Source organism: Leucopleurus acutus, assembly GCF_964270905.1.
Source record: "Leucopleurus acutus genome assembly, chromosome: 7".
NCBI classification, from domain to species: domain Eukaryota; kingdom Metazoa; phylum Chordata; class Mammalia; order Artiodactyla; family Delphinidae; genus Leucopleurus; species Leucopleurus acutus.
This window is the reverse complement of record NC_139150.1, coordinates 92,399,578-92,412,805: the sequence shown is the minus strand read 5'-3', so window position 1 is coordinate 92,412,805 and position 13,228 is coordinate 92,399,578. Positions and strand designations below refer to the sequence as shown.

The following is a 13,228-nucleotide window of genomic DNA, read 5'->3' as shown; positions in this document are numbered from 1 at the left end:
CTCGTCCAGAGCCTGTGCTCCGCAACGGGAGAGGCCACAGCAGTGAGAGGCCCGCATACCGAAAAAAAAAAAAAAAAGTTACTAGTAAAGCTATGAGGATGTTCGCTAGTTCTTCACTCATATTCCAGTGACCTGAGCTACACCTTTGGAACCAGATGAGGGTTTTCAACTCGCAAGAACTTCCCTCTAGCTTTTGTACTCTTCAGAACGCGCAGACTAGAACTGCACCTGTTTAATAGCTCGCACACAGTATTTATCCCGCACTGTAGGTCCCGCAATCACTGAACCCTTCATGCAGCCGGCTCCCCAGTGGTGCCAGTAACCCTGGGGTAAACACCTCAAGGGAATCGAGCTCTATGGGGGTGTGGGGGGAGTCTCCTTACATGGACAAGGGCACAAATAACCCACAGGGTGAACAACAGCGCATAGCGGTGACACCTGAGGGGTGAAAAGTCCCCGTACCCCTTACCACAGGATTCCTATAATTGACTCTAGAGGCCGCCATGAGACACCCCGCCCCCCGCGCTCGCGCATGCGCTCCTGTCTTCCGGAGCAAACTGCCCCAACAGACGCTGGGAGCAGTTGGAGGACCGCGGTCCACGTGCCCGAGAGCCCCGCCCCAGTGGGCGTGCGCAGGCGTGCAGGCGCGGGGCGCGCGGGCATCTGTTCCAGAAGGTCTCTGCAGGAGAGGAGAGAAGTGAAGGGTCGGGGACGCTGCGGAACTTCTCAGGCGACGCTCCTCGCCGGGAACCTTCATGACGGTCTCTTCTTAAAACCAGCTCTTGTGAGATGTGCACTCGTGATTTTTATATTGCACACGTGAAACCCATGCACTTAGATACAAAGAGTTCTGGAGAGCTCCTCTCTAAGCACAGTAGCCTCAAGTTGGGGCAAGTGCTTTCATGCCCTTTGGACATCAGTTCCTTGGTTCTTGTTTATGCCTTTCAAAAAACAGTAGGTCCTTTTTCCTAGCAAGCCTGAAGTTTCCATTAAAGAACAATTCTAGGAAAGAATTTCAGACCTGGGAAACACTCTTAAGATACTGTCTCCTGACTCCGTTCCTAGAGTTTTTTCCAAACACATTTACAGTAATAGAATTTTTTTTCTTAGTGTATTAAATACATGGAGGTTTTTCAATAAATGTTGATTCACAGGTGTTTCCTTTGTACGGTTTTGTCTTTTTTTTAATAACTTTGAGAAAGAGTTGACAATCTGGGCCAATTTCAACACAGCAGGTAATATGGGAACAATTTTACTTTCCCTCCCTCCTTTTTTGTAATATCTTGCAGAATTTCAGTTGGCAATAAAAACAACAACAACAACAAAAATAGTAGCGGGATCAACTTACTGAGCTGATTTTTTAATACTTCCCAAAGAAACTTCAATCATCAGATCCTCTCTCTGGTCAATTTCAAGATTAGAGCATTTCTCACTCAACAGGATGCCTCTGAAGACCCCTCACACCTAATAGCACTATGCGCCTCCAAGTGCACAGACTTGAAAAGACACAAACATGGTATCTCTTCGTTTCTTTAATGTTTCGTGATTGAGTGGAAATGAACTGTCTTCTGAGGCTTGTGATGCATGTCCAGAGATGTTTTTTCTCAGTAGTCAATGCCTGCCCCCAACCTCTGTGCAGGAATAGTCAGAGATCATGATCCAAAGGAATTTTAGATACTCCCTTCTGTGACTGGTCTTCCCAAATTACATTTGGGCTAATTTGATTATCTCTGTCTCTGGGGTGTAAGATTTTGAAGTATTACAAAAGTGATTGCAGAATTGGAACTGGCTAATTTTTGCACAGTGCAATTTTTGTATCAGTGGCCTTGAGAAGACTCCTTCAAATACTGTATCAGAATTATGAGTGAGAATCTTGTAAATAATTGGTTCAATGACTGAACAAGGGGAGGAAGCAACAAGGAAGCCTGCCTTCCTCGAGTGCCTGGGTACAATATTTTGCCTCACCATCCCTCTAGTATGAAGTTATTGGTTGAAAATCATTTAAGTTTTCCTTCATTATAAAAGCTCCAGTACTGAGTGTTATTCCCAAATTGTTTATTTTTTTCAGTCCCCAACAGGAGTTTCTTTAGATATAAAGTTCACCATGATGTTGCTTGAAATATTCTCACCTTATCTTCTCATCTTCTTCTGAGTCAATTTCTCCTGACAAGGGGCAAGGAACTTCTTAAGCACCAACAGGAGTCTTTTTCACACTGTGGAACAGTCCTTCTAAACCTCTGTTTCCCTCCCCAACACCCCACAATCAGTAGGAGTTCTACTGCTGCTACAGCAGTCAGTGAATCTCGTCTCCCAAGATATTGGGTTGCAATCCTCTGAGGTTTTCACCCTTCATCTCCCTTGACAAGTTTCCTAACAGGCCTCTCTTCTCACAACACAAAACACAAATACTCTTTCATATCATTTTGATAGTGGTAAACTGACTGACATGGATTCTCAATTTGAAAAAAATAATCAAACAAGTTTTTTAAAAGGAATGCTACCGTGATTCCCATGCAGATGGGACCATATGCAATGATGAGGCCTAGATTCTAAAGAGCAAGGGTATGTAATGCAGACAGGAAATTAACAAACTTGTAAGCAGGGCTTGCAGGCTAGGATTTAGATGGAAGTGAGTGTGTATGAATGGGGATTGGAAATTGGTAGATGAACTCTTGGCATTGTCTCAAGGTGCACATCCATTTCATGGGTAGTGGATTTTTAACACCTAGAAAAACCAGGGCTCTAAGATGTTTAGTCCCTTTAACATAAGGAAAGAGAAGATTTTCCGCCTTCTTGTTCCTTACTTCTGTCCTTACCCCTACTAAGCCAAGACGTTCAATGCTATATGATGGCTCTTCCAAATCCATTTCATCTGAAGAGCCTGCAGATTTTGTGTATGTTTACAATTGTGTTTTGTGTTGGAGCCAGGATGCACACTTGAGTCTCTTTACTCCAAGTTCTCTTTCTCATAAGGATGAGTAACTAATAATAGCTTGGTATGTTATACTTTTTTGGTAGTGTTGCCAGATAAAATACAGATTTCAAGTTCAATGTAAATTTCAGATAAACAGGAAAAGAATTTGCAGTAAAAGTATGTCCAAAATATTGCATGGGACACAGTTATACTAAAAACAAATTCATTGTTTACGTGAAGTTCAAAAACCAAATTCAGTTAGGCATTTGTTATTTTTCTTTGCTAGATCGAGCCACCCTATTCTTTCAGGTACTTTGAAATTTAAGGGACTGTAGAAATTCCTGTTCCAGGAATCTAGTGCAGAAACAGAGGAGCCACGATACCCGTACAAAGACAATCATTGGAAATATCCTCAGATATATTGGAACATATATGAATTTTCAACTAGAAAAAACAATGAAGGCATTTTTAAAAATGAAAATAGATTGCCTTCATTTTTAGTTGCATGGCATATCTCTGGAAAGATTTTAATGAAACAGATAACACTGGTTTCCTCTGGGAAAGAGGATTGGGTTGACAGGGGAAAGAGGTGGGAGGAGGACTTGCCACTGCATATTCCATTTTGCACAATTTAATTTTGAACCATGAGAAGGTGTTACTTGCTTAAAATATTATACTAAAATCATTTAAAAGGTAAAAAAACTAAATCTTTAACAACCATGGAATACTATGAGAAAGACATTTAGTGAATTCTGTTCTTGGACATGGGGGCTGCATGACAGTTTTTTGTTGGACGGGGGCTTTCCAACACAAAGGATCATTAGTAAGGCTGGTCCTGCTGGATGTTGGTTGGAGCACAAGGACCACTTCCTTAGGAGTGATGTACATACAGCAGTCAAAGACACTGGATCTGCTGAGACAATCCTAATTTCAAATACTCAGTTCCATGTGGCCATAAATACCCAAGTGTTTATCAGACTAACACTTGGGTATTTTGTTCAGAAAGTCTAGTCTCTGTTGAAGTAAGTCAAGAGCCTGGTAGGAAGCAGAGTGTGTTGAGGGACACAAAACTAGGTTGATGGATAAAGACGTGAAAGGAAGGGACCGTCATGTCCAACCTCGGTGCCATGAATCAAAAAAACAGTTTATAAACTGCCTAAAGAGGCACACGCCAATTGTGTTGCCACTGTGTGAGGTGGAAGGAACTTCTGGTTCTTGCCTACCTGCCAGAGCCCTCGTGAAATGTCCCCCCACCCCACCCCACCAAGACCCATGTGCCCTCTGCCCCTCCCCCACTGCAGAAAGTTTCAGCCCACATTCTACTATTTAGATTCAAACTTGTCCCTCCTTTACTTGGATCCTGAGCAACTGCTGAAGCAGGTCACTCTCTGGGTCCTGGTCTTGACTTTTCTCATTGAGGCTACCAGGCAGCAGTAGTCCGTGCTCAAGCCTGCAGGATGGCTTCAGAAGAAGGTAAGCCTATAGGTTGGGGGTGTGTTTTCAGAGACCCTGCCATCTCTCACATCCTTCGGGTTCACATGTGACACTTCACTGTGGGCACATAGTTGGACTGAAGTAGAGGGAGAAGAGAGCACTGAACACAAGCACATTTCAGCTGGGGAGACTAGGGAGCCTGAAGAAACCTGAGACTGCACTGGGGAGGAGGGGTCATTGGAGGTGGATCAAGAGGAATTGCCCTGGCTATGGAGAAAGGATGGCAGCAAGGATGACAGGTTGATTCCCCACGATGCCTTTGGTGGCTAATGGTGGCTGTGGACCCAGTGCCCCTGGGGCTTGCAACCTCACTGTCCAAGTCAGGTCACAAGGGAGTCCAGTGGAGGCCCCCTAGACTCAGACCTTTATCGTTACTCAAGGCCCCCTCACCTGGAGTACTCCAGGGGCCCTCAGCGGGAGTGCTGCATGTCCTGCATCCGTATTCTTAGCAACCCCTGTGATGGAGACCATTGTGACTGCTCCAGCTGTTGGAGTTACTCAGGCTGGCAAGGGAGGCTGGACCCCAGGCTTTCCTCCTCAAGCTCCACCACTAGCTGCCCAGCTGGCCCCTATCATTCGCCCAGTGAACTATGGGCCTTGGCCACATGGCACTTCCAGGCAGGGCAGCCTGGCCACCAACCAGTCCTACGCCTCGCACGGTGACTGCTCTAACCCCCAGAGCATGTACAGTAACTTCCGACATTGGCAGCGCCTCAAACCACTGGCCTGGAGACACCTTCCCCAGAGTCCTGATGCAGAAGCTCTTTCCTGCTTTCTCATGTGAGTGAACGCTCAGGGGGTCGTGAGCTTATCGGAGCTTTTAGATAAAGGGGAACTGGGGATGGACTCGCAGGTTAGGTTTCTAGGGATACTGGAAGCAAGGTCTGAGGGCGATGTCCATGCTATGAGAAGGCACATTGTCGGTCATATGGGTGAGCCTGCCAGTCCATGACATCATGACTGAAATGTGCCTCATCTCAACTGACCCCACCACCCTGAGAGTCTAGCCAACTTGCTCTTCCATGATTCTCATGGTAATATGGACTGAAGACTTGCAGTCAGAGAGGGTCATGGTGTAAGGTGAGGAGCCAAGGAGTGAATGCCGTACTCTCCCGTGGTGCGATCTCCTTTCGTACAGGACTTGATGTACATGGCCGGGGGAGGTCACTTCGGAGGAGGGGGAGGAGTGCGGGGCCCAGGAGAGCGCTTAATGCACGCCTCGACTTCATTGTTGTGGAGAATTCCACTAGGAACAGGGTGATGGTAGAGCTCTCCTAAGGGTGTGGGTTCTCTCCCACTAGAGTTGTGAGCCTGGCAGGCATTTCCATCCTAAACCTCCGGTCCCTCGTAAAAAGGGGACAATCACACTTCACTCAGAGGACTGGGCAGAAAACTCCTTGGGCTAATCTATGAAGTGTTAGCTTCATAGATGGCCTGGCACATGCCACACCTTATTGATGATAGTGATTTTTATTATGAAAAGGCAACCTTGAAGAGGAAAAGAGCTCCCCAAGGCACAGTGTCCCAGCTGTAGCCTGGGAGTGGATGGTCATCCTCGAGTGAGTGTGAGGCGGTGACAGCAGTAGCCGGGAAGGCTTGTCTTTGCCCTCCCAGACACCTGCCTCTCACCCTCCTGTTGCTCAGTCATGCTGCGTTGAGTGATGTGTGGTCCACATTGGCCAGTGGGGTCAGGCAGGTGGGGGCTGGGCTGGGCACGGAGACTGACCCCGAGGGCTTACAGCCCAGTGCTTTGATCCCTGGCCCACTTGAAGCCCACCATGACGCTGGAGGAGGCACTGTGCAGGGCTGTACAGGAATGGCAGTGCAGAAGCAACTTTGACCGGATGATCTACTACGAGATGGCGGAAAAGTGAGTCAGCGTCCTGGGCCCAGGGGCTGCATGGAGGGTGAGGCGAGTGGGTAAGGGCAGGGTCTGGCCATGGGGGTGCTCATCAGAGAGGACAAAGGAGGAGGGCTGTCACCCAGAACAGGGGCCCCGCAGCCCAGAGGCCCTACTGTCCTCCAGAAACCCCTCCCTCACCTTGAGAGTTTGGGTCTTCTGTCCTTCCTCCACCAGGAGTTCTGCCCTCCCCTGATTTTGACCTACCCTTGCCTTGACATGAAGGTCTCAGGACGGCGCAGGGTGAAGCTGTGAGTCCAGTAGGGGTCCAACTCTGGCCATATGGGCTGGGCCGGGGAAAGAGCTCCACCCGCCAGCCTGCTGTTTCTTTAGTGGTGGGTGGCTGGCGGCCACTGACATAGATTTGGGACCCCCTCTCCTCATGAAAAGTGGCCTGAGTGGGTACCCTGGCATCCCTGAAGAGGCTGGGAAAGCCAGCTGTCATCAACCCAAGGGTCAACGGCCCTTCCAGTGTTTGCTCCATGGTAATCCCCTTGGTTTAAGAAACAAAACCAAACAAACGAGCGCCTCTCAGAGGAAAGGAAGGCCTCTCCTCTGAGCTCAGCATCCACGTTGCCCAGCCTCTCCTGGGCCCTGTCTCCAGGTCTATGTTCCAGGACTCTCAGTCCCAGCCCAGGGTTCTGGATTCGGGCAAGGACCCCTGTAGGGAACACATGCCTGTTCCAGCCTCTGGCTGTCAACCCTTCATGTGGTTCTGGATGGGGTCGGGGGGCATGAGGAGGGTGCCCCCTGGGTCAGCCACGTGTCCCGTTGACCTGGTTCAATTCAGCGACCTGGGTCTATGCTGTTGAATGGCCTCCAGTGCTGGTGAGGCAGGAAGGGTCCCAGATCTTGTATCAGTTCCAGGAGCAGCTCTCTGCTGTTGACAGCACCTCACAGGGCCTTGACAGCCCCAAGGCACATCCTCTCCCAATCCCTCATTCTTGGCTGCCTTTGTTGGGCTCCAGAACCCGGCCTTTTCCTCAGGGTGGCCTATGCCTCCGTCACCCCCCAGGTTCATGGAATTTGAGGCCAAGGAGGAGATGCAGATTCAGAAGTTGTAGTGGATGCAGTGTGCGCAGGACCTGCCTCCTCCAGCCCCACCGAAGCTGGATCCTCGGGGGCCCCCAGCCCCGAAAGTGGGCCTTCAGCCAGGCACCCAGGTTCCCACTGGAGTTGAAGGCACAGGTAACAGGGGCCTAGGGTTGGCTACTGTCCCCACGTGGATCCTTTTCCTTCAAGACAGGGGCATTGGTCTTTCAACCAAAACAGCCACCGAGGCGGGAGGTGGGGGCATGGGGTCTCAGCTGCCCTTTGTCACTATGGGGTATTGACTTGGTCAGTTTTGTAACTCCTCTCACACCTCCCTGTCAAAGGACCCCACAAAAAGTCTGCCTAGGAAGTGGGTTTGATGGGCAGACCCCTAGAAAATTGGAGGTTCCCCACTTCCTTACTTGTGACTCTCTTAGATGCCCCCTTACCTCCCCTCTCCAACAGTGCATGAGGCTTCAGGTGGTCCTGACCCCCCCCACACCCACATCAATGTCCCCCAAACAATGCCCTCACCAACGTGCGCTTGGTGGTCAGGAGGTGGACCGGGAGTCCCTCACCTTCCTTCCCTTCCTCCTGCTCTGTCTCAGCCTGTGTTCCCAGGATGTCCAGCCCCAGGGCCCAGCCCTCCCGCCCAAAGCCACACAGGTCCCAGTGGCCCCCAGAGCCCAAGGCACCCAAGGAGATTCCCCCTGAGGCTGTGAGGGAGTATATGGACATCACAGAGGCGCTGGTGGGGCCCGTCCACTCAGCCACAGGCAAGTCAGATGCAGAAGGTGGAGAGGACGGAAATGAGCTGAAGCAGGAAGAGGACGGCACCTACTCGGACCCAGGCCTCTTGAGCTACATTGACAAGCTGTGTTCCCAGGAGGACTTTGTCACCAAGGTAGGATAGGCATGGAGCCTGGGGTCTACAAGATGCCAGGGCATGGAACACTCAGCACCCAAGATCTGGGCTCTGCTCAGGCCGTTGGGACTTAAGCTCAGCTCCTTGTACCTGAACCAGGTGTTAGGGGAGGTTTACGCAGATGTATGTGTGTACATGTTTGTGTCTCTTTGTGTGTATGCCTTTGTGTGTCTGTGTATGTGCCTCTGTATATGTGCTCTTTTGTGTGTGACTGTGTATGTGCATGTTTGTGTGTGTATGTGCATGTGTGTGTGTTTGTGTGTGTGCTGACCATCCCCGCCTTGTGGAGGAGAGTGGGGTGGGTCTCTGCTTTTCACTTTCCCTCTGGGTCTTCTTGTCTCACAGGCCACTCCTGGCCAAGGATGCTCACAGCCTCTTCTTTCTGTCCGAGGTGGAGGCAGTCATTCACCCTCGATTCCTGGCAGAATTGCTTTCCCCAGACCCACAGCTGGATCTCTTGGACCTAGTGGAGGAGCTGGAGCAGGAGGAAGGGCTCACTCCCGAAGAAGTGAGCCAGAGGAGGGAGAGGGACACTCAGGGAGCCAGGGGACCCCACAGGAGGGGGACCCCAGGTGATCCAGGGGACAGGGGAACCCAGATGTCCCAGGGGGGCCAGAGGAGGGAGGGATCCCCGGTAGAACAGGGGACACAAGGGACACCCAGGAAGACCAGGGCACGGAGGGACCCCAGTGAACAGGGGAGAGGTAGGGCCCCAGAACAGGAGGGTCACCTGGTGCTGTCCATCCCTCCCCTGCCTGGGAGGTCTGGCATGGGGAAGGGCCTGTTCTGGGGTGCGTGCAGTGCAGGGTGAAAGGAAGGAGAGGATGGGGAGCCAGGAGGGGAGGGAAGGGCACAAAGCTGGGAATAAGTTGCAGGAGGATGGCAGGAATGCCACAGTGTCTGTATTTGGATTCGAGTCCTGGAGTCACTGTCCGTCACTATCCTCCTCCCTCCTATCAGCTGATGCAGAAACAACTCCTGGCCTTGAAAGAGGATGAGGGTGTGCGGGCAGCCCCGAGTCACAGTGCACCCGGAATGGGCTCAAGTCCTTCTGAGTCCGACGCTGGCCAAGGTGCCCAGAGGCACGACCAAGACCCCCATCTAGGGGTCAGTGATGAAGCCTGCCCACCAGAGATCGATTCTGAGGCTCCTCATAGGCTCATCCAAAGAGACACTGGCCTGTGCAGGCCCAAAGGCTTTGTTCCCTCTCGAGGACGTCAGGAGGTCTCTCCATTCCGGGCCAGACGGCCCTCCCCTCCCCAGGGTCAAAGGCACGCTGGCCCTCTACGGGGACCCAGGGATGCGTCTATGCTCAGAGAGGCCTCTCCTGTTCGGGAGGCCCGAGGGCCCAGGGACGGGTCCGGTGAGGACGAGGAGGAGCTCCCCAGCCTGGCCTTCCTCTTCGGCTCTCTGCTGGGTGTCCCAGAGTCCTGCCCATGCCTCAGGCCTGGCCTCCCCTGGAGGTTGGGGGGCCCAGAGTGCTCCCCATGCCCCCTCCCCTCAGAGAAGAGGCCTCAGCCCAGCTCCACCAGCCGCTCCCAAGTCGAGGAAGCAGGCTCTGTGTGGACACCCAGCCACTGCTGAGAAGCTGCCCATCCTCGGGTCTGGCCTCGGGGTGTCTGGGAGGCCAGGCTTGGCTCTGGGGCCGGCTCGCCCCTCACAGCCAAGAAAGAGAAAGTGTGACCCGTGTGTCACAGAGAAGAGTAGGAAGAGGAGAAGAAGCACTGCAGCCAGTAGGGAACAGCTGGGCCGGCCCTCCAGGGCGGCTCCCAGGGGAGCCTAGGGGCTCCCTGTCATCCCAGTGCTGATCCTAGATGATGCGGGGGGAAGGGAGGGAGGGCAGGACCACCAGGGTGGGGAGAGGGAGCGGGATTGTGGGAGGTTAGGGAGGTGGGAGAGGTGGGTGTGGCCAGGTGTGGGTGGGAGCAGGACCTTTGGAGTGATGTATATAAATTGTGAATAAAGATAGTTTTGGTGGGAAATGCTCTCAGGCCACTGTCATCTTGTTCGTGTTGCGCTGCTCCACAGAGAGCGATCCAGAGAGGAAGGAAGGATGAGGGAGGTCACAGGAGCTCTGGATCTACAGGTGGCCAAACCTTTCCTCCACATAGGCAAGGACTCCTCAGGCTGCCCCTGGGAACGCACAGCTCTCACTTTCCCCAGGGACCCCCTCATCATCCCCTTATCTAAAGCCTGCTTGGCTAGGGGCCTTCTGGGGCATCTGTACCATCTTCTGCATCCCAGAACCTTCTGGGGAGGCAGAGCTGCTTTTGTGCCTTTCAGCCCTCTGGACACTCACCAGTTTCTAGGATGGAGCCTGGAGACAGCCCTTGTCATTATGGAGCTTCTCTCTGCTTCCCTGAAGTGGCCAGGTGACGGCGCTGGGATGACCCTCCACTCATCCAGGGTCTCCTGTGTGGGTGGCCTGACCAGAGAGGAAAAGTCTTGGCCATGGGGACAGGACTGTCTGCCTCGTCGTAGCGGGAGCATCCTCTAGTCCCACTGGGATTATTGCAATGTGCAGAGTGGTGGAGGCAGCTACCTCTTAATCCCAATGAGGATGCAACAAGGGGAATGGGTGCGGGGAAATTCATGGGGCACCCGTGAAACGTGTGTGTAAGGGTAAAGACAGTTGGGCCCCTTTGTGGAACTTGTGGGATTTCTGTGCAGCAGCATCTCATTCAACTGAGGGAGGAGGACCCATCTGGCTGTGGCTGTGGGGACTGGCCTTAGGGGCCTATGGGTGTGCAAAGACACCCCAGAACTATACTGTCCCTTCCCTTTCCACCCATGGCTGGACATGTGTGTGTATTGGCATCAACACTGATTTGTATTCCCATATAAAACGGTTCCTCCTAACAAACTATGACCACGTTTCACAAGAACAGCTTGCTCACAGGGGCAGCAGGGGTTGGGGAGAGGTGTCTGTGGCCCCAGATCTGGGTGGGAGCTGGGATCCATGCAGAGGAGTGTGGAGGCCTCAGTCACCGTCCTGTGGGTGCCGGCAGAGACTTCGAATCATCAGAGCAGGGGAAATGACCCGCTCATAAGGGTGAGACAAGCAAACAATGAGGGGCAGGGAGCAGACCCCTGCTGTCTCCCCGAACTGCCCCCCCCCAGTCTGCTCAGCCCCCGTCATGGCCTGTGCTGGCCCACCTCTGAAGCTCCTTCCTCCTAATGCACTCAGATGCTCTGATCCTTTGTGAACCCGCCCGGGGCCTCATCCCCCCTTCCCTGCTAGCCAAAGCCTCTTCTCCTGCTTCTGAGTTCTGATTCCTTCCCCAGGACCCAGGCGGGGTTGGGACAGCAGAGACTCCCTAATTCTCCCTCCTCCTCCCTGAGATCTTGACAATCACCTTTGTATGTTTCTATGATTTTAACGACTCTAGATACTTCATGTGAGTGGCTATGACATGTCCTTTTATGAGTGGATTAGTTCACTTAGCATAATGTCTTAGAGGTTTATCCATGTTGTAGCATGAGACATGGTTTCCTTTTATTTCAAGGAAGGACATATTTCACTGTATTTATAGACCCCATTATCCATTCATCTGTTGATGGACATTTGGGTTTCTTTACATCTTGGGTATTTTGGATAATGTTATGATGAATGTGGGTGTGGAAATATCTGTTTGAGATCCTGCTTTGAATTCTTTTGAATACAAATCCAGAAGTGGGACTGCTGGATCATATGGTAGTTATATTTTTAATTTTTTGAGGAAACATCATATTGTTTTCCATAAGTATTGTCCCATTTTACACTCTCACCAACAATGAGAAAGATAGCCACCATCAAGAACTTGGTATATATCCATCTTATAAAAATGTTTATGCTTTCAGCACAGCTGTAGATAATCAAAATTATGTATAATAATAATATTTTTGGTTATATATGGTGTCATGTAAATCATATTGCCTTTGGCTTCTTTTAACATTCTTACTTTAAGAAAAATTGATATATTAGATGTTCTTTAATTTTTTAATTATTTATAATTTTGCATTGTATGCATACATTAAAAATAATTTATCAGTTCCCTTGTTGGTGAACTTTTATAAATTATAATGTGATAGGGTAATCAGTTCCAGAGGAAAAGTTTTTCCTTTCAGAACTTTGAATATTTATTCCATCGAATATGGCTTTTGTTACTGTTTTTTCAAATTATGCCATCAGTACACTGTTTCATGGTGGGTGATCAGTTTCTTTGCTAATTGTTTTTTTTAAGATTTTCTTTTGTGTTCTCCAGTTTCTTGACACGTGATTAGTTTCAGGTTAAAAAAATTTATCCTCCATGTAATCTATTTTGCTTCACTAACTGATAATACACATTCTTCATCTCATCCAGAACATAATATTATCTTTTTCAAATGTTACTTCTACTCATTCTCTCCTGTCTCTACTTCTAGAACCCTGGATATATGTATATTAGACCATCTTATATATATTCTCTATGTCTTCATCAGCTTGGACGGCTATAACAAAATGCCATAGACCTGGTGGCTTGAAAAACAGATGTAATTTCTTAACAGTTCTGAAGGTTGGAAGGCCAAGATCAAGGTGCCATATTCAGTTCCTGGTGAGAGCTCTCTTCCTACTTTTCAGATGGTTGTCTTACTGTGTCCTCACGTGGCAGAGAGAAAGAGGGATCTCTCTTGTGTCTTTTCTTCTAAGGGCACTACACCCATTATGAAAGCTCCATTCCCATGACCTAATTACCTCCCAAAGGCCCTATCCCCAAATATATTGAAGGTTAGGGCTTCAACGTAAGAATTGGTGGGGGGGATATACGTCCATAGCATTCTGCCCCTGGTACCCAAAATTCATTTCCTTATTGTATACAAAATACATTCATTCTATCCCAACAACCTCAAAAGCCTTAACTCATTCCAACATCAACTGTAAAATTTAAAGTCCAAAGTCTGAGCTAAACACCATCTAAATCATATATGGGTGAGACTGGAGGTA

At 50.1% G+C, this 13,228-nt stretch overlaps 1 protein-coding gene and 1 pseudogene across 2 annotated transcripts in view; both read left to right on the top strand.

The window, feature by feature from the left end:
• FBXW12 (F-box and WD repeat domain containing 12) overlaps window positions 1-449 on the top strand; it is a gene marked incomplete at both ends in the record, with an annotated part of 35,046 nt that extends 34,597 nt beyond the window's left edge. Inside the window, 1 exon segment of the mRNA XM_082842357.1 lies at window positions 270-449. Within this exon segment, the coding sequence (XP_082698483.1) occupies window positions 270-449 (180 nt within the window).
• Window positions 450-4,371: 3,922 nt separating this feature from the next.
• LOC309963830 (NUT family member 2D-like) lies at window positions 4,372-10,048 on the top strand (annotated as a pseudogene). Its single transcript has 7 exons — window positions 4,372-4,387; window positions 4,789-5,188; window positions 6,150-6,278; window positions 7,324-7,496; window positions 7,949-8,244; window positions 8,657-8,773; window positions 9,226-10,048. The product of its transcript is annotated as an NUT family member 2D-like (transcript).
• Window positions 10,049-13,228: the final 3,180 nt, after the last annotated feature.